This window comes from Melozone crissalis, unplaced genomic scaffold, assembly GCF_028551555.1.
Source record: "Melozone crissalis strain CALT ecotype California unplaced genomic scaffold, PUWL_Pcris_2 ptg000023l_1, whole genome shotgun sequence".
Taxonomy (NCBI): Eukaryota; Metazoa; Chordata; class Aves; order Passeriformes; family Passerellidae; genus Melozone; species Melozone crissalis.
Window position 1 is genome coordinate 6,514,864 of NW_026535801.1, and position 21,362 is coordinate 6,536,225.

The following is a 21,362-nucleotide window of genomic DNA, read 5'->3' on the forward strand; positions in this document are numbered from 1 at the left end:
GAGAGCAGTGGAGAGATTTGGTAAAACCATGGATGAAGCCTCCTGGTTTCCCTGTGAGGGTTCCAATGACTTCACTGTGTCCCACAGTCCCTTCAGCACACAGCTGATCTTCCTCCTGCCCTCCTGTCCTTGTCCCACCAGCAGGAGCTGCTCTTTCCCTTTCCCCCTGGCTGTTGTGGGAAGAAAGATGCTTCTCAGCCCTGGTCACCATCACAGAAAGCCACCAGCCCCCAAAGGGGGCACGTGGTCCTGGGGGGAAATGCGGCAGCTCCTGGGGCTGTGAGAGCCCCTGTGAGCCTGCACTCCTGGGAAGGCCAGGGATGCCCACAGGTGGGACTGATGTGACACAGGCTGGGTGGGATGTGCTGCCACTGGAAATGAGGGGATTTGGGATGGTGCCCCACACGTGACAGGAACATAGAGGCCACACAAGCTCCAGAGGTGTTTGTTGGGGTGTCAGTGGGTCTGAGCTCGGTGACAGGCCTGGGGACAGCCTGAGTCACCAACCCAGGACACCAATCTTGAGAGTGTGACGAGAAACCTCACACCCAAACACAGCTGTACACAAAGGTGGTTCACAGAGCCGGGTAACAAACCTCTCCTCTGAACTTCAGCAATAAAAGCAAACCAATGAGATTTCTTACAAACATTTTCTGCTTTCCAACAGAAACACATAATGAAAATCTGACAAAATATTTTGGAACAAAAATGCAGATACAAACCTCAGGATTTCAAGTAATATTTATGGTGTAATTTTGCAAACATTTTTAATTTTTCAAGTTCCTTCAGTAAAAGTATTTTATGTTTCAACTCTTTGCCTTTACTCTGTCTGACAGAGCAGAAAATGTGTTGAAAATGTTATTTCTTCACCAACATTTTCATTTAGGTACAAAAGCAGCCATTACTCTTATCCAGCAGCAGTGATGTATGTAAGAGCAAATATATACGGATAGTGAATTCTAAACACAAGGAGATGAATCCAAGGAGCCATTTCTTACATGTTTAGAAAGCTGTGAAAAAGTTTATGTGCAGCTGCCTTACCTTTTCATCTGTCTTCACATCTACATTAGGACAAAGGTGCTGTTTCAGAGATGTATGTGAGTGCAGGCTGTGGTACAAGACCCGGGAGACCTTTTTGGAAACAGGTTTATTTTCCAAAGAGGTACTTCCAGTCATTCCAAAACATTTCTTGAAAGTATTGAGGAATCTAATTCATGAAATCACTTCAGCAGGACAATGGGGGCCAGTGGTGCACAGAGACTCCAGCACACAGCTCACAATGGGGTTCTTCTGGGGTTGGGGGTGTCTTACTGGCCACAGGAAAAGTTCTGCCACTGATTTTGGTGAGTTTTCCCTTGGCCTTAGGCAATAACCATTGGTTCATTAATGCAGGGACAAAGGCCCTCTCTTTTCTCATGTATTTGGTTCTCCATTAGACTAATTTTGAGAAAATAACAAAGAAATGAAAGAACAATCACTGACATCAGGACTCAATCCCACAAAACCTTTGTCAAGCCAGCCATTCCATCTGCTTCAAGGAGAAGCCACAGGCCAGGAAGGGCAGCTTAAATGTTCACCCCATAAGCAAAACATTAGGAGAAGGACCAGCCCGTGCCAATGGAAGCAAACCCAGTAACAGCACTTCAATCAAAAGTTTCCTTTGTATCTCTGTTAAAGCCAACACGGTTCTTTCTTACCATTTTTGCAGACAGGACAACACTGCTCTGGCTCATAGACCGGGTTGACACACTCGGGGACTGCGCAGTCTGCTACAACACAGTGAACTTCATTGCTGGGCTCGCAGCGACACCATTCGCATGGCGAGGGCTAGGAACAAATCTCAGATTAGCCCGCGGCCTCCCGCAGCTCACAAGTTTGCAACATTCCCATCTTGCCACAAGATAAACACATCAGCGTTCAATACCCCTTGACTGAGTCATTCATCATGGCTGATACAAGTTAACCTCTGGCACAACGGAGCAACAGCGGAAAGAGGAAACCACAACATCAGAAAAACCAGCGAGCCTTGTTTCCCCATGCAGAGTGGCAGGTCTTTTAGGATTTTAGGTCCCTTTGCCAAAAAACCTGAGCTGCAGCCTCTAGGTTGTACCTTGCTGTACCCATCTGTGTGGCCAGAAGAAGAGCAGGATTTGTGGAAGGTTTGTTCCAGGAAGGGAGGACAGGCTGATTTTCCAGGCCATACCCATCTCTCACATAGACCACCAGTGCCAGGCACCCCCAAGCTGTTAGAAGGGTGCTGCTGGCATGGCCTGTCCATCCCCCAGCATCCTTGAAGTGTTTTCATTCCCACTTTTCAGGGCAGAGGTGAACAGTGTTGCTCTTGGAGGGGCAAACCCATTTTATTCTGTGTTTGTGCAGCACTTGCCTCAGGGGTCTGTGAGCACTCCTGTAACACAACCATGAGATCTCAGCCTGGCCCCTCTCCTGCTTGCTTCAACAAGGTTTGTGAGCAACAGTCCCACATAAATACATAAATAATTGGGAGACTGAGTAACTCTGCTGAGTCAGGGAATTCAGGATTACAGCACCCAGCAAAATGGTTTTGTTTCAGCACCATCAATTTGGCCAGGAAGCTCTACCCACCTCCAAATTGTTACTGTCTCAACCTTTAAAAAGCTGTGAAAATCTGCTGAAAACATAGAAAGGTCAGTGTTTTAAGGTTCCCAGTGCCTTATGTGTGTGCTGGTGTCATGAAAGCATGGCAGCAGAGCTAAGGAAGGAGAATAAAAGGAGAATTGAAAGGAAAATAACTTCCTTTCAGTTCCAGTAGGTTTGATATGTAACTCCCAGTTTCTCAGCATCCATCACTAACATTTCAGTGAGTAAATGTGGGTATTGGGAAAAATTCTGCTTTATGTCCATCTGCAGCTGTGGGAATTCCTCAGTATTAGAAAATATTACTCAATATTAGAAAATAAAGTGGGATGCAAAGAAAGAAGGATTCATCCTGATGTATTTCAGACCTCAGTGCTGGGTCACTCATTTCTACAAGATAGATATAACCTGTGAGCCCTGTTTGTGGCTTGTAAGAAGCTCTTCAGTTCACCTCTAAGAAGCTTCATGTGTCTTGAGTCGAATAATTTATTCCCAGGAAATTTATTTCTACCTTCAAATGCACTAATTAAAGCTTCCCTTGCTTTGTCTCAGCATCTGCAGTCTATAATTCCCATCACCTCTCATTTGCTCATGGCTTTGGCAATTTAGATAAAATCAGCACTCCTTGAGCAAGGGAAGAAGTGTGTGGAGGTGGAATTCCTCTCTCTAATTATCGCTCCTCTTTCAATCCTGCTTTGATTTCTGTCTGAAGCACCAGGAATCTAAATTCATTTGACTGACATTTCTTATTCAAGGCTATTTAATAGGAAGAAACAATACAGAAGAAAACAGACAGAGCTATTTGCCGAGGGATCAATAAGAAAATTGCTGCTTTGTTTTTACTCATTTTAATCACTAATTATAAGGAGCAGTAGAGCTAGATCTTGTGATTTGTGGAACTTTCACTGACATCTCCTCCAGGGCTTGTACCCATCCTCACAACTCCAGTGGCTGCAATGCTGAGGAATAAGTGATGCTTTTCCAGGGCTCAAAGAGGATCAGCACAAGCAGAAGCTGCCCCTGAATGACTCTGCAGCTGAGCAGATGAGACATGACACACACATCTTCTGCTCAGCCTTGGTGGTGCAGCCTGAAAATGACACTGTGACAAAGCAGGATGTTGCCTGATGCTCAGAGCAGCTTTCCAAGCAGGAAGAGCTGCACACAATTAGAGAAGGAAAGCACACCCTGGCAGAACACAGTGAACTGATGCTTTCAGAAGGCTGACCTAGAACAGAGTTAAAGAATAAAGCAGGGATTTATTAAAAGGCCTCAATGGTTACACCTTGGGCAGCACAAGAGCCCAGCCAGGGCTGCACCCAAGATGAACTAAAATGGTCACAAAATGGACAACCAGTCACAAGGTCTTACACTTTTATAAGTTCTGCTCCATTTGCATATTGGAGTTAATTGTCCAATTACAGCTTTAGGCTATGAAGTCCCATCCTCCTTGTTTTTCTCTCTTCAGCCCACATTGTTTACACTTTTTGGGTCTGGAGTTGTAACAGTTGTCCTTGGACAAGCTGGAAAAGGATTGTTGTTCACCTACCCTGTGAAGAGAGCTTGCTAACACTTAATATGAAGCTCAGTGTTACACAATAAAGCAGCACAGAATCTGAGAAATATAAAAGCCAAAACTTAAGGCATCATTCACCCCTTTAGAGGCTCGACCTAAGCCACCAGATGAAAAGGCAGCTTTGGCATGAACCAGACCTTTCCCTGCCACCTCCTCCTCCTCATTGTGTTAAGGTCAAGCCACTTGGTCTTGTCACCAGGATCTTCCTCTATCTGAGCACTTGGGTCACTTGTCAGTGCCACTCACCATGGGGGACTCCTGCCCTCCTGTCCACTTGGTTTATGAGAGCCTGGGCACTTTCTTCCATGGGATGTGCTTTGGGATGTGATCTGCAAATCCCTGCCCGTTCAGAAAGGACTTTGCCCCAGGCACACTGGTTGAGCATTTGAAACTGTTGTCTGCAGGCTCTGTATCCAACCTATTACTTTCCCTGGTGCTACCTTTCTTGTGGAACAATTCTGGGACACTGGCCAAAAAGTCCTCTGTCTGTCGGTACAGGCAGCAGGAAGACCAAGCAGCAAAATGACAAACTGGGAACCAGTGAAGAACAGGGAACCACCAGAGGATGTCATTAAGTTTTGTTTCCTGTTTCCCAATTCAAAGATTTATCCCCCATGAAAGAGGGGTGGTTTACACTTTTGTAGCCACCAAAGCTCAAAGAACAGTTCCAGAAAAGGAACTCTCATCCCTGCTGAAGGATACTGAAAAATCACAGGGGGTTTTCTGGAGTAGGAAGGAGAGAGGACACTGTCCCACATGAACAGTGCAAATGCTTTATCTGCATCCCTTAAACTGGTATTCTGGAAAGAGTGTTAAGATTAAAGGATCACAAATTGTGGTAATTTACCCACTCCTGTGTCCAAGGCAGAATAATCTCTTAGAGAACTCTCTAGGGAAGGATTTATTAGGCATGATTTCAAGAGCTGTTGATGAAGAAACATTCTGACCCGTGCCCAAAAGGAAAGGGTGCTCCCAATGCCCAGCCACAACATGGATACACATCCACACCATTCCATGGTCCTGCCCTGCTCAATATGATTCCAGAAATGACTCTGTCAGGAGCAAGCTGAGCCCTTCTGTAGAAGGTATCAGTCAGTAGAGCAGCCTGACTTGGCCAAACCAGTGCAGCACTGAAATTCTTTTTGCCCCGTCTCCACTCCTCATGGGGGTGAGAGCAGTGACCCTCAGAGCCAGTGGGGTGATACATTCTTGGATGCTGTTGTCAGGGGAGGGGCCAAGTCAAGCCAAGCTGGTGGGAAGCAGACGTGGCCAACATCTGTCCACCCTCCATGGGCTTTTAACAGCAGCTGAAATGGGACACAGAGCACAAGGGGCCTTCTCAGTCTCTGCACTGACCCTAATCTCTCCTTCAGCCAGTCACTTCAAAAGGACTGGAGCTGCACAACCCATTCCAAACCACCCCTGAGATCACAGCCCAATTTCTGTTTCTCTTCTGTTCTACTGATCTCAAGGAGGAGTGTGAGCCCAGGTTTGGCTGGGAGGGCAGGTTCAGTCCCTGGGCAATTCTGTGTAGGATGGCCCCATCACACACCTCAGGATGGCTGGAGGAAGGAGCCAGCACTCCCTGGAAAACCTGAGTCTCAGGTGCTGTCAAATGGGAAACATCTGCAATCAGCAGAGTTTGTTAACAATGCAAGAAGGAAGGGAAATTAGAACAGAGAATAGAAAATACACACGGCTAATAAAGATTTTATGTGCACGGGCACATAATGATAAACTTGACAGACGACATAAACAAACACATGGAAAAGGCAGCAAAGGCAACAGAATGAAAAACAAGATACACCCTGAGCAGGGGAAATGGGGAAACCAACCAGGATATGGGTGCTCCACCTCCCGATTTTCACTCCTGCACCCACACACACCAGCTCCCCACTGCTTTCACCCTCTTTTTGGAAGCAAATGCCAGCAGATGTAGGAATTATGACTGCTAACATCATCCAGCTACTCCTCTCTTACAATGTTGGGCACCACCTGGGTCCTTCTTTAGTCTGCCACAAGGTTTCAAAGAATTTTTTACCTCTGAGAGGTCTATTTTGTGAGCAGGCCATCTAAAAGTCCTCTAAAAGGTGGGCACCCAGAGAGATCACACGATCAAACAATTCTTTAAGCAATACTCCACAAAACTGATTATTTCCAAATAAAGGGGAGAGGTGGAGAGAAGAACATGGAAATCTGAATTCAGAACTCAGAATGTTTAAATCTACTCCTTTATGTTTTTCTACAGCTGAAGAGATCTGAATTAAACTGGTACAATCACACCAATAACTGACACACAAAACTTCAAGATTTTAGGCAAGACCTTGCAAGAAGCACCTCAGTCATCTCATTTAGTCATAGGAATTCTCTTGTTTCAAGTACTTACTGAACCTCATCTCTGTATTTCTCCCTTAGCTCATGTCTTGGCCATAGCCACAGCACCTGAGCCACCCCTCTGCTGCCCCAAACATGGGAAAGGCTTTTCTATGTCCTCACCAAGTAGGGAATACTCTCCCTGAGTGACCGGAGGAAGCACATCTGTATCTGTGAAACATCATTTTGCAGCCCTCCTCTTGCCTGCCTGCAATCAGGATTTCTCTGTCTTTCTGTCTGCTTGTCCATCACTCTTAGCTGCTTCTACACCAACAGCTCTGGAGAGGTGGAGAGGGAGTGATTTACCTAAGACAAACTAAAACCCCTGCAGATGACATCTGACTGATACTTTTTGTTCACCTGTTTGTTCTGTCAGTCAGTGAGAAACCATTTCCCTCACTTTTTGCTCTGCTGCCACATTCACCAGGCTAACTGGTTTCCGAGCCAGGAGATGTCTCAGACCAAGTTTGCAGTTCCCTATGATCAGTTGGGATTCTTCCAGCTGGCTTTGCTCAGACTTGGGGTTTGAGGCTCATACCCCTCCAGGAGCTGGGAAAATGCTGCTCATTTTCCAAGCAGCCTTCCAAGACTAAAGTGCTGTTTGGCACCTGAGGATTTCAAGAGCCAGTAGATCTTGTATCATTAAAACTGTTACTCCTAGAGACCTTCCACTCAATGAATTTAGACACCAGCTCCTCCAGGCATGTTTAGCACAGCCATTTCCTAACACTTAGGACCTCTCCTCACTTTTCCAAGAAAAGGCCTTGAATTGTGTGGCATTTTCTTTGTACCTGGGTTTTCTGCCTCATGGAAGATTTACATCTTTGTTGGAGCCAGGCTGCTCAAAGCCTGAGATGCAGTAATCAGGATTTGTTGTGCTGCTCTCTTCCCCTCCTTCCTACAGCTCAGCCTGAAGAGTTTTTGTACAAGGCTGTGCCCTAATCCCATCCTGGAAGCTTCACCTCACTGCCAAGGTCCCATGAAGTGGTGCAGAAGGACCTGCCTGACACACAACAGCCCTTCACTAACCAGACACAGCTCCTACCAGCTGCACAGCAACACAGACTTCACAGCTATTGTATCAGGAATACTTGAATTTTCTTTTGGGGAACAAAGTAAGTGTTCACAACCACCTAATCATGTTACAATGCACCTACTGATCATCATGCAGGGGCTGCATTGGAAGACAATACAAGTATTTTCACTGAATTGAGTGTACCTGTTATTGAGGCCTGTGGTGATCTTCAGTCAAAAAGGTGAATTTATAACGTGGCCTGAATGACTGGAGCAATCTGCTTGGTTGACTGGAACACAAAGAGGGTATAAGCACAAAACTAAGCCAGTGGGCTTGACTCTGAGCTCTGGGGAAACCCAAGGAGTCATCACCTCAGAGCAAAGGCAGAGGAGATACCAGGACTGTCTGTACCACTCCAAACCAAAAGGCATTTCAGCTCCCAGCTCCTTCAAACACCAAAAACACCAAAAGATGTTCCTCTTCTAGGTGATACTGCAAAGGGAAAAAAATGCTTTTCTTGGCAGTTTTACTGATTATGGAGTTGAAATGCTTTCTCCCCCTTTGAGAACACTTTAGAAAAAGAAGTGCCAACCCCGTAAAAAGGAAGTGCCATCCTCTGCATTTCTGCTGATGCCAAGGTGGTTTGTGATGCAATGGATGTCAGCTAGCAGCTCTGCACACTCAAGGCATCACTGCCATAGATTCAGATCCACAAGCTGTATCCACACTCACCTCCTGCCCACACTCTGGATGTGTTCCACCCCTTGCAAGTGCTGGGCTCCAAGAAAAGGAAGACTGAAAGCCATGGCTGCTATCAATCCTTCTCTCTTTAAGTTTTCAAGAGACTCCCAGAGAGAATCCCTCAGACAGGCTGGACTGAAGGCATCCTGCTCGATGCAGACAAAACAGCAGGAACAGCAGAGTGATGCAGAGTGACGTCTGTCAAATTGGGCACTTCATCTTAAGAGGAGCTGTAACTTTTAATGACACTATGGACAATGGCAATTCTGATGGAAATTATCCCTGTAGCTGCAGTTTCAGGTGGGGAATTTATTGGCAGGAAGCAAGAAAGGGGAGAAAGTTTGAAAGGACCTGATGAATAAATCTGGAGGCAAAAATGGCTTCCATATTATGGCTGAGGTGGGAAGTCATAAACCAGGGGAGAGGAATAAAAGAGGAACTGGGATAGCATTCATCAGAGATACTCCTGGAGGAGAAATTAGAATCATTTTCATTGTTATTGAAATTGCCTGTGATCTCAGACAGATTAGCAGAAGATTGCAGGAAAATTCAGACAGCTTTCAGCTGAGAAATTTTGCAGGTGCCAAACTTGTGGAGAAGGAGCTGGTGAACAAGTTCCACCTGAAGGTGGGACTGAAACCTGCCCACTTCTCTTCTGAGCTGCTCACTTGGCTTCACTATAAGCAGTGCATAAAGAACCATCTAATTTGTGTTAAATATTTAGTAAATGGCTCTTTTGTATGTGCCAATACAAAAACCCTCAAAGTGCAAAAATTTCTCTCATTTTTGTCACTTACTTAATAAAATAAAAATCATCCAGCCAGCTAGTGGAGATACAATATAAATTATACTAAAAAAAACTGTAACCACCTGGATTCTCCATAGGTGGAAAGTTGCTCAAATCAACAATATGTTGAGTAATTATAGACAAGCACACTCACTGAAAACACCATCAGGTTGCAAATGACTTTGCAACAGGAAAAAACTATTAAGTCATTAGATAATTTATCTGCAGTGAAAAAATTGGAGCTCTATCCTGCTTATGTGGAGCCCTAGCAATACAAATCAACTTTGCCATCCAAAAATTGAAAAATGCTTGCACCACACTGCAGATTGGCTAAACCAAGCACCTGGCATCCAAGAAGCAGCAGAAGCAGATGCTGAGATCCTGTTTTTAAGGGAGCCCTCAACACACACACAAACATTGCTAACACAAGAGTCTTTCCAGGGTGCTGGTGACCAGGCTTGGATTCTGGAGCTGGAAAAGCACAAGGATGCTCTAATCCCTCCAGGCTGTTTATTCCTCCTTCCCATGCCTGTCCATGATCACAAACAACATTTTCCTTGCCATTCTTTTGTGAACATTCCTGGGGAGCCCTATAGATCAGTAAAGGCAGATGAGGGGCACAGAAGATGCACCTCATCCTGGCTACCCTGGGCCCACATCTGATGAGTCAGGCTTGTGATGGCTTTAGGAGCTTTGCGCTCAGAGATTAGCTCTGTGCCACACAATTTGATGAGTTTAAAAGGCTCCTGGAACCCTGTCTGGATCTGAAGAGTGACTCCTCCATTAGCTGATGAGAGAGACAGCCTTGAGCTGAGTCCTGGCCCCTTTTCCACCAGAGCTGTGTGTCTGCAGTCTCGTGGTTGCTTTTCCCTCCCGAGAGCAGCAGCAAAGCTTTCTGTAAAAACATGACTTTGCATTTCTTCCGTGAGAACGCTCTCCTTGCTTTGATCTATGTCTCCTTTTGTTCCTTACAATAGTTGCACCTCCCCTGGGGCTCTGGCACTTTGCTGATAATTTTTATGACTCGATGACAATGGTGTTTTAGTTCAGACATGGCCAGTGCCCAGGAAGGGGACTCCTGAAAGGTTACAGACATGACAGATGGCTCCAACGTGTGATGTGCAGCCCTGTTCGGACACACACAAAATGTCTGGGTGTGCTTCACCTTTGTTAAGCTGCTTTTAATGTCAGCAAGGGAAGTGAGCCCAGCTGGCAGCTTTCTGCTCTCCATTCCCTCCTGGTTGGCTTTTGCAATGAAGGAGCCATATCCAGGAGAAAGCCTCCTGGAGCAGGGAGAAAGGAATGGAGGCCCTGATCAGAAAGGTGATCCCTTTTACACATGTTTTCCTTATACCTGTGTCTGCTGTTTCCTCCTTTGTCCAAACTGAGATGGGAGAAGGTGGTGAGATCAGCTCCATGCACTGATAAAACACTGAGTTCCCATTATGGAGGAAGGTATAATACAACCGGACATCACTGGGGAGGAGATGTGGACCTTGGTCCTGTTCCTTCTGCAGCTGCCAGGGAGGTTCCTGTCCCTCAGGGGATGTCACCCTTTGGTTATGAGCACAGGCTGGGAGGGATGTGAGCTGAAATCAGGTTTGAATGGGTTACCTGTGATGAGAGAACACACTGGGCTTTGCTTACACAGGAGCACACTGGGCTAACCCTCAGTCACAAAGTTTTGCTGACTAGAATGACCACAGTTCAAACTCTACTGCTTCTCCAAGCATACTGATTTCACTGCAATTCCCAAAGAATTACCTCTGATATTACCACAGAACAGAGTAAGGAAGCCTCACACATCCTTATTTTGCAACGAGACTGAGCATTGTAACTACACAACTTATCTAATTACAGCTTTTAAAACAGTAACTAGATTAATTGGCTGATTGAGCATTTTTTTAATGAATGCAATTCTGCATAGAGCACATTCCAGTGGCAACAAACACATACCTGCACTTCCCCTTGCTCTGGCAGGAAATAGTTTCCTAAAAAGCCTTCTCACCAATGAGCTCTGGATGTTTCTAAGGATGACATCCTTCTTCCTAAGCTGATGACCCAAGGACCTCCTGCTCAGCAGCCCCACAGAAACAGCCTGGGTGGCAGAGACAAACAGCTTGGGAGAGCCAAGGATGAGCAGGTCTCTCCTTGGCCTCACTGAGCACAACAATAAAGCCTCAGACTTGATTTTACCACTCTTGGTAACACCTGCAGGTACTGCATATTCAATTTTCTTACCAGTAAGGCTCCAGCAGCCATGGAGGAAGGGCAGGAAGGTGCCAGAGCCTCTCCACTGGCTGTGCAGAGATATCCCCTCTCCTTCAGCCCCCATTCTGGAAGCCAGCAGAGCTGATGGGCTTTTTCCTGCAATGAATCACTGAAAGCCCAGCCCCAGCTCTGGCAGTACCAATGCTGGGCACACATTAATTCCTGTGTCATATTTACTGGGGAAATACCAATCCCTTGGGATTGCATGTACAGGCTGAGCTCTGCACTGTGACTAAAACCAGGGGCTTGTGCTCAGTTCCTGCTGATTCTGAATGGTGGGGATTCAGGTTTTGGATCTCATCCATTTCAGTGGAGAGCTCTGAGACAGTTTTGCTCAGACTGAGCGCTGAGCATTTGAGGTCTCCCATGTATTACTGTTCTCTAGGGAAGAAAATTCCATGGATTTTTTTAGCCAAATTCTGAATAAAACCCATCTTCTTCCACCTATTGTAACAATATATTTGTGCATAATGTGATATATATGTTACAGAATCAGTAGCTAAATTCATAGCATAATTTTAAAAATAGGTTTCACTATAGATCAATATGTGACAGGCCTATCTATTTTAGTATGTTTTCTTGGTACAAATTATGACAGAAATACAGTAAGTCAGTAATTTTAGATTCCTTTGCATAGACATTGTCACTGTAATTTTGCCAGGAGGGAGATAATAAATCATACTTTTCCATCTGACTGATGTTCTGTTTCCCCTGTCTGATTTCAATGGCTGTGTGCTATCTTCAGAGCTGGCATTGTTCATGGCTCCTTTTATTAAAGCACAGGCACGTTATTGAAACTTCTTTTGTATTATGATTTTCTAGCCATATGTGAAATTGCAGAACACACAAGAAGGGAAAAAAAAAATCCCCACTTGTTTGAGTCATAGTAGGAAAAAAAAAAAGCCTGCTGCACACATCTTGGAGAGAAAAATGCCAGTATTAAAATGGGGGACCCATGCTGGCCCTCTCCACCCAGGGCTGGCACACTCTTGTTTCTCAGAGAAATGTTCTCTAAGAGCACCACCCCACCAGTAGCACTCTGCACCACCCCAAGTGCTCCATTCATATTTGATGAGCTTGCACTCCAAGGCTGGGTACCTGGTCTGAGCCAGGCTGTTGTTTACACCACTTAAATTCTATTTCTGTTCAGAAATTTCTATTTCTGGCACACTTCTCGGGGGTGGGGAATCCCTTTTTGGTTTCACTGCCTCCTTTTCTCCAGCATCAGGATGGACACACTGTGTTTCAGGGGCTGAGAGCTGCACACATGCCTGCATGTGCCTTTTGATGAGAGGCCTTCCTTTGCTCAGTTAAATTCAGGTAATTGCATTACTAAAACATTTTAAAGAGAATTACAAAGGAGAAGGAGGTGCCACTATTCTGAAGTAAAGGTTTCCATAATGAGCTGAGAATCAGTGGATGATAATGCTATGCTTACACACTCCCTCATATATTTTGGGTTCTGATTACACCCTGAAGAACCCTGCTAGAGCTGTGTCCCTACTGTGCAAAGCACTGTTCAAGAAGACATAAAGTCAGCCAGATACAAAAACCTTCACTGAAGGATTACAGGTGATTTGTGGACAAAACAAAGCAATGAACTTAAGATATAGAGGCAGGGAACAGGGGAGAGAAAAATAAAGTAGAATTTTTGCAATGAAATCCTGCCTGTTTTCAAGTCAGCAAAAACTTTGCCCTGGAAGGAAAATTTCACCTTTCCTGCTTTTTTTTTCTTTTTTTTTTTTAACAGTGTGGAGGAAAAGGGCAAGAGCAAGGTTTGTTTTCCCACCTATCTACACTTGTGCTGATGTAAGGGACTAACACTTGGGCATTACATTTTTCAGTGAAGATAGGTCTGGGAGCAGCCAAGGTGGAAGGGGAGAGGACAAGGAAGTGGAGAAGTCATTGGGAAGGGCAGGCAAATAAAGGCAGCAGCAGAGGATAAGCACTGGCAGAGCCAATGGCTACAAGAAATTGCAGCTCTGTGCTTGGAAGAAAGAAGTCACTGAAGAGCACCCAAAAAATGTCCAGAGTATTTTCCAAGCTCAAGTTCACAACTGCAGGCTGAAGCTGCCCTTCTCACTTGAACATCATCAGGAAGGCCCAAAGCTCTGGTGCTGCCACCCAAAGGATAACTCACCCAAGGTTCTGCCAGGCTGACACAGATATTTCAATGTCTGTGGTTAGGAAATTCCTGCCACTGCCCTGGAGGAGGATGGCACCGTGCCCACCCTCCTGCAGGGACAGGGAGCAGTCCCTGCCTGTCACTCTAAAATGGAGAGAATATTTCAAGATGTCAGCCTGACAATCTCTTGTGAACTGACCATTTATCTCCAAGCAATGGCATTTTGCTACACCTGCAGAGGTCTGCAGGAGGTTATTCTGGATGTGCCTCTGCTGGGTGATGAGAGACCCAGGAAGTTCAGAGCTGATGATGGACCTTCCAACCTGACAACCCAACCCTCTTCCAGTGGCTCCTCACTGTGGCTACAAATACACTGCAACCACACCATAATTCCACTTCTCAGAGGTGTGTGCTTTTCTGCCAGTAAGTCATGCAAGAGAGCAAACACTAATCAGCACTTGGGGACACTGCTGCCTCAGTGACATTTGCAGAGCTCTCCATCAGCTGCCAATGAACATCCATCACACTGCAGAACACTGTCTGCTCAGCTTCCCATCAGTGCTGGCTGGGGACATCCATCCCAAACACAGCCATGGGGACCTGCAATAACCAACACCAATCCCCATTTGCTTCTTGTCTGGCTCTGAAAGATCTCTGCTCCTACAGGTGAGCACAGAGCACCTGGGCTCAGAGCTTAACCTACAGGACTGAAATCAAGGCAAGGATGATGTGGGAGAGAAAATGCAGCTGCCAAGTGACCCCAAGAGTCCCTGTCAGATCCCTCTGGAGAAAACAGCCTGAGACTTCCAGCATCCTTTACACCTTCCCTGCAGCCACCAGAGCTGCCTTCAGCCCTGCTCTGAGAGGGGCCAGTGGGACCTGAGATACCACATTGTAGTCCAGCAAAGAGAAAAGCAGAGAACAAGATGGGAAATAGAGAGATGGATCCCAGTAAAAGCCACCAGACCTGCCCTCTCTCCTGCTCCACAGGTATCAGAATCATGACCTCCAGGCATCAATCTGCATTTTAATCTGCACATTTGAATCTGATCATGGTTAGCATTAGAGAGACTGTGCTGGCCTTTTCTGGAGGTGGAACCCCAGCCTCAGCCAAAGCTGGGGGTAAAACCCACTGAAACTACGGAATGAGTCAGGCCCCAAACCCACCAACATGTCCCAGAACCCATAAGAGATAAAGATGCTATGAAGATGCCGCCTGGGGTTACTAAGCCATCTGTCAAAGACACAACATTTTACAAAAGGATACAAGAAAAATTCTCAATGGGTTTGGATTTATAATTGAACTTCAGTTCAGCATTTCAGTTGTACATGTTAATGATTGAGGGGCACAAGCATAAATATTTGGACAGCTGTCTAAGCTACATGGCTTGTTGGCATGTTTGTATTTTGTGCTTATGGCTGTTATGACTCAAAAAATCAGATGCACAAGATCTGTTCATGAGAAGAAAGCTAAATATTCAAGAAATGGGTCTTTGTAACTACTCCTTTACCCTGACAGCATTGCAGTTACTGCCAGTGGTAAGAAAAAAAGATTGAATCACATTTGGATTTCTCACCCCAAAGCTGAGGAAAAAAAAAATCTAGAAACAATTCACCCAACTGGAAACCTCTCATAGATATTGATATCCTAGGAAAAAAAATCCAAGAGAAAAAAATTAATCCCAATTTGTGAAAGATCAGGCAGCTGAAATTTCTACAAGATGAGTCAGTCCTGGCACACATACACAGACACACACTTGCAAAAGATTTTTAAATAGAGGCTAATTTCAGCTGAAACTCAGCAGTGACAAGCACTTCTATAGATGACTATTTGAAATCTACATACCAGCAAGAGTAAATCAAGTGGGTGAAAGGCTTCTGAGACCACATAAAACAGAGCCTCTGTGTCCACTGAAAGCAGCCTGGGCCTGAGTCAGAACAGCCTCTCGTCTTTGACTTCAGTGTGTGTGCAATGGATGGGAGAAAGTTTGCAGACATTATAAATTCAACAGCATGAGGGAAGAGCAGAGCTCAGAGCCTGTAAAACCTATGAACTGCTCAAGATTTCATCTGCAGAGATAGCAGGTATAATCTTTCTTCTGCTGAAATAAACAACAAAATGCTTGGATGCCTCATAAAGTCAAGACTTCAGAGCAGCAGCTTCCTGAATTTCAAAGTTCTGCCTTTCCTATAGAATTTATAAAGTCATAGTTCACAGGTGCTTCTTTATTCCCCACAAAACAGTGATCTTCCATTGTCTGACTCTCCTACGGAACTTTGAGGGGAAAAAAACAATGCACTGTTTATTCTAGGTAAACACAGAGGTTTCCAAAACATTGGTTTCTGCCCTATCCCACAACATATTGGGCTTTCAGCAAAACACAGGTCCAGGTCAAAAGTTTGACTGCCAGCTAAATAAAGTGTGAAGGATCTGCCATTAGCTCTGGACAGAAGGTTACTGTGTGTCACAGCGGTGTGACACTGTCTACTTTGTGCTTCCCAGAGGGTGCTGCAACTTTGCTTTCCACACAGCACCCCAAGTGCTTGAATACAGCAAGCAGGGAACCAGATGGCTCCCAACTCTCTCCAACAGCTTTTCTCTCCTCTATTCTGTTTTCCTAGAGTTTACGCTGTTATCAGGATGAAATTATTTCTTTCAGGAAAAGAGATCACTACTTTTCCACTTAATTCACACACAAAAGATACTTTGATGATAAGATCTACTATCCCACTGAAATCTCTTCAGAGTCCTTAAAAATTTCTGTTCCTAAAAACGAGACCTTATAGCTCTCACATGAAAACCTGACCACCTAGGCGGGATATCTCACCACTTGACAACAGAGCTGTCAAAGTGGGACCACTGAAGTGTGACCATGGGATGAACTTGGGCCTTCTCAGGACAAGAAAGAACTGTTATGTGAGCAGGTCACAAGATCAGCATCTTCACATCCCTCAGCAAAGCAGAGCAGGTTGATCAGGGTGGCCCTCAAGGAGATGCTCCTCATACATTTGCTTTAGGATAAATGTGTTTGTGACATTAAACTGTCTTGGGCAGACTCAGTGACTGCAGTTCCAGATGGACAGAGAAAGATAAACACAGCACACATGATAGAAAAAAGGAACTACTAACTGCTACCTTCCCTGAAAATGCCCATTTCTGTGAAAACCAGAACTGCCATCCATGTTACTGAGAACTGGTGAAGTACTCAGACCTGTATGAAATTATTTTCCTTGCAGGAAAGACAACAAACTGGCCAAGGGTATAATAAGATCTGGCACTCAGCCAGGAGGAGTTACAGGCTGTTGTTAATTATGGAGGTTCAACTCTCAAAGCCACATGACCTGAACAACAAACTCGTGTACCTGCAGCTTTTACAGCCCCTGTTCTTCACTGGGAAATGCTGTTTTCAGGATTGAATAGCACAATTGAAAGCTCGTGATCAAACTCATTAGAATGAGAATTGCAGGTTGTGTAGTGGTTTTGGAAAACACTGATCTGTTTTTAAGATCTATTTCAGGATTTCTTTATGACATTCCTTACAATAACTCAACCATTACAATGAATCCCCATGCTTCTCATTGCTTGAGATGCTCATCTGCCTAGGATTTCATCTTCTCCATTCTAGACAGCCTCATCACAGTTGAAATGAAAAAAATAAATAGAGTTTACCATCTACTTATTTGCATGCTCATACAGTTGTGAGTAACAGCTCTCAGTACCATGCCATCAATTTTTTGCTATCCAAATTGCAAAAGGGGTTCTTAAAAGCACTCAGTACTGGTTCACACAGCCTTGGCAGTCCAGCATGAGCCATGCTATGAGCAAAGCAGGCAGATGCAGAGGGCTGGCAATTCCCTCAGGGGCTTTGACTGACCACTGGCCCTCAGGGATGCACATAAATGGGAGGTGACAGCTTTTACATGAGCCAGATCTGCATCACAGCTAAAAATGACTTCAACTTCAGCATTCATCAATGGCAGTAAGCAAATACTGAGTGCCTTTGAGAGCTCCCACCAAAAATACAATTCCTAAAGCATACTAGTAGGAAATACTGAAGAAAGGGTTCCATACCTTAAATTCCTCCAAGATTTTGTAATTTTTCCCATGATATTCACAAAAGTTTTTCACTTCTTTGCATTCTGGACAGCATCCATTGTGTTCCACTTTTGTGCACTTTGGGTGGATTTTAGGGCATTCTGGTTGATCACAAACAGGTCCATCCTCAGTACAGATACAGGGACAGTTGGAATGTCCTGGGAAAAAACGTTCTCCCAGTTTGTACACAAAGCCACTGTCATCCACACAGCCCTTCCCCCGGTAATCATCAAAGATCAGATTGTCATTACTGGAGGTCTGGTCCCCTTCATCAGCAGGGTAATCTTCATGATTGATGGCAGCTGGAGTGACCAAACCAGGGAGCACAAACAGAAGTATCCAGGCTTCATGGATGTGAAGAGCCATCCCCCTCCTCAGCTTCTCCATGGGACCTCAAAGCCAGATACAAACAGTTGCTTCCATAGGGAGACCAGTGTTGTGGTCTGAAAACAAACAGTTTCAAGTGAGAAAAAACTCAAAATTCAAGGAATAGTGACTTATAGAAGTCATTGTTTCAACCAGTACTAAAGAATAAATCAAAGTTTTTAACTATCACTGTTTCATTTGAATTAAACCTCTTCTTAACTATTGGCAAAGAGAACAAAGCATGTGAAATACCTAAAATTAGACACACATGCCTGGAAGCATATGACCATAAAATATCTCTGAAGGAATGGTGGTTCACAGAATCATCTAATTTTTACTTTCCTCATTTTTGCAGTTGAGTTTTTGGATGCACCAGAAATTAAACCAGCTGCCTGAAATCTCATGGTGATGGGCAGCTCGGAGGGTTTTGAAGCCAAGTTTAAGGATGGTCTAAACCTCCTGTGGGGGTTACTGTCCCTTGGTGCTACATATGGAGCACAGCCCACTTCATTAAACCGAGGTGGGAAACCTGAGCTGAAAAAGGAGTGAAACATAATCTGTTGTCAGATCTGTGCCTGATCTGAAAGATGGTGCTGGGTTAACTTGGGCTGCAAGAGGTGGAGTAGTACAGAATCTTATTTATAGCATTTCTGAAGAGGGACTTTTGGGCTACCAACACAGCCCAGCCTGCAGCAGGTACGTTTAACCCTGCCAGAGGCAAAGATGCGATTCACCATCTCCATTATTCAGCATTTCAGCGATTCCCAGCAAAAACCGCCGAGTGCAGGACGTTAAATGCCTGCATAATGCATGGAGCCGCTTAATCAGGTGTCGGCCTGATTAAGCTGGAGCCTTTCTAAAACTTCGGGAGCCACCTGCGGTGAGCTGTGCTGGAGCGGAGGAGTGAGCACGGAGCCCGGCAGGGAGAGAGAGGGGCTCTCAGCGACCCCCGGAAAGGCTCCGCGCCGGTGCCTCGGGAACACCTCTGGCTGCCCACAGTGCCACATCACCGCCACCAACCTGCCCACACACCAGTGCAACCCCGGCAGCAAACTGGTTTCTGACCCCTCTTAAAAAAGTATTACAGGAAACTTTTAAATGAGATGAAATATCAGCATTACACGGACTGCAGAGCTACGGAGGCAGATGCTGGCACAAACCAAAACAAGAAGGGCTGTTGGGGTGTGTGTGTGTCATCATCCCTTCTCTCCCTCCATTCCCAGAGCATGCACAAACAGGCACACGGAGTCTACACAAACATGCATTAACCCACACACACGTACTGCCCCCACCCCTCGGGGTGACATTTTTATATACTGGCTTTCTTGGTGGACTGCAGATGTTCAGCAATTAATTCTCCCCTAATTGAAGCAAAAAAGGAGCAGCAGGAGGAGAAAGCTTTAATCCCAGAGAAGCAGCTAAAGGATCCTGTTGACCAAGCAGTTTTCCCGAAGCCACAACAGAGGGAGACACCGGATATTACACAAGATTTATCAAATTCGAAAAGATATCTTCTTAATTGAAGTACTAGCTGTGTTTCCATCACAAGGACTGTGCACTCCTATCAGCAATATCCCGTGTAACATGCTGTTTGGAAATCCAGCGATTCATGCAGATACGGCTGCTTTACATATCTAGAGAGCAGAGCATCTCCCCACCTAACGCTACAGGTAGGTTGCAACACTGCAGATTCGTGGGCATTTAGGGGGAAAAAAAAGAGCAGCAAACAGAGTCATTCATATCTGAGGAAATGTGAAATACTTGTGAGAATTTGCTGGAGTTTTATGAGGAAGATCTCAAAACAAATGCGTGTGTATACATATACGTATATAAAAGTTCTCCCCAGATATTTTGCTACAGCAGCTGAGATGTCCCACAGCAACTCACAGGCACTCGGCTCGATCCTGGAAATCAGACAGACTGCAGACGTCTTGCACGGACACATTTCAACAAGTAAACAAATGCTGCTGGGCTCAGAATTAGTTTACAGCTTGAACTTTCTCATCATTTCTCATCCTGAGAGGGGCCAGGATCGTAGGTAAGTCTCTGAAACGTTTCCATCCGCCTTCCCTCACCCCAAGTAAATAATTCAGACCTACCTGATCAGGCTGAATGTGAAAGCTGAGAGGGGTCACAGGCCAACATGGACTGAAAGGTTAGAAACAGATTAGTGAAAGCAGTTCATCCTAATCACGTTTTCGGTGTTGACTCACGGACAATCCCTTTTCCTCCACCTCCCATCGCAAAACGGGAGCGCGGCAGCCCAGCAACCACAACATGAGAACTGAGCTTTAACCCGGCGCCGACGATTCAGAGGGAGCAGGATTCAGGCGGTCCGGAGGCTGCGATGCCGCGGAGAAGCCCCGGTGCCAGCAGCAGAGTCATCGCGGCGAACTTGGGCTGCATCTCCTCAGGTCTCGGGGCGGGCGGGGGAGAGAAAACAACCCATCCCTGTCCCCTCCCTGTGCCCGGCGGATCTCCTGCGGCTCCAGCTTCGCCTCGGCGGGGGAAGGGGGGGAGCGATCGCGGGTTAGGCGGGAGGCAGGCGGGGGAGGGCGGGCGCAGGAGCCCCGCGCCCGGCGGGCGGGCGGCCCCCGCGCCCCTCCGGGGACTCCCCGGCCCGGGCGCCGGCCATGCCCGCGCCGCGCAGCTCCGCGCTCCCTGCCTGCCCCTGTTACGATTAATTTTGCTTTTAGCGGGGTGGTGGTAAAAAAAAAAAAAAAAAAAAAAAGAAAAAAAAAAAAAAGAAAAAAAAAAAAAAGAAGAAGAGAGAAGAGCCGGGGGGGTAAAACCCAAAAAATAATGCAGGGGCGGGGCGCCTCTCCGCCCCGGCCGCTGCTCCGCCTGCCGCCGGCTGGGGCGACAGCTCTGCCCAGACCTGCCGGTCCCCCTCAGATCCACCGGCTCCCGTCAGATCCGCCGGCTGGAGCTCCTGTCAGCCCGGCTCTCTTCAGCCCAGTTGCCCTCAGATGCACCGGCTGGAGCTCCCCTCTGCCCGGTTCCCCTCAGATCCACTGGCTGGGGCTCCCCTTCAGCGCAGTTCCCCTCAGATGCACCGGCTGGGGCTCCCCTCAGCGCCGTTCCCCTCAGATCCACCGGCTGGAGCTCCCTTCAGCCCGGCTCCCCTCAGTTCTACCAGCTGGGGCTCCCTTCAGCCCGGTTCCCCTCAGCCCAGCTCCTCTCGGCCCCACAGCCCCCTCAGATCCACCGGCTGGGGCTCCCTTCAGCCCGGTTCCCCTCAGTTCTATCGGCTGGAGCTCCTCTCAGCCCGGCTCCCCTCAGCCCAGCTCCTCTCGGCCCCGCAGCCCCCTCAGATCCACCGGCTGGGGCTCCCCTCAGCCCAGCTGCCCTCGGATCCGTGGGCTGGGGGTTCTCTCAGCCCCTCCGCTCTCTCCA

The 21,362-nt window shown here is 46.4% G+C and overlaps 1 protein-coding gene across 2 annotated transcripts in view; it reads right to left on the reverse strand.

The window, feature by feature from the left end:
* Positions 1–20,458, reverse strand: part of VWC2L (von Willebrand factor C domain containing 2 like) — a 44,341-nt gene extending 23,883 nt beyond the window's left edge. Inside the window, exons 1-3 of one of the 2 annotated variants that reach the window (XM_054277931.1) lie at positions 20,066–20,455; positions 17,577–18,043; positions 1,698–1,827 (exon numbers count right to left, since the gene is read on the reverse strand). In XM_054277931.1, coding sequence (XP_054133906.1) covers positions 1,698–1,827; positions 17,577–17,987 — 541 coding nt within the window. In that variant the 5' untranslated portion in view covers positions 17,988–18,043; positions 20,066–20,455. Of the gene's footprint in view, positions 1–1,697; positions 1,828–17,576; positions 18,044–20,065 lie in introns of both variants that reach the window. The other variant, XM_054277932.1, reaches the window with a different exon arrangement.
* Between the last annotated feature and the right edge of the window lie 904 nt (positions 20,459–21,362).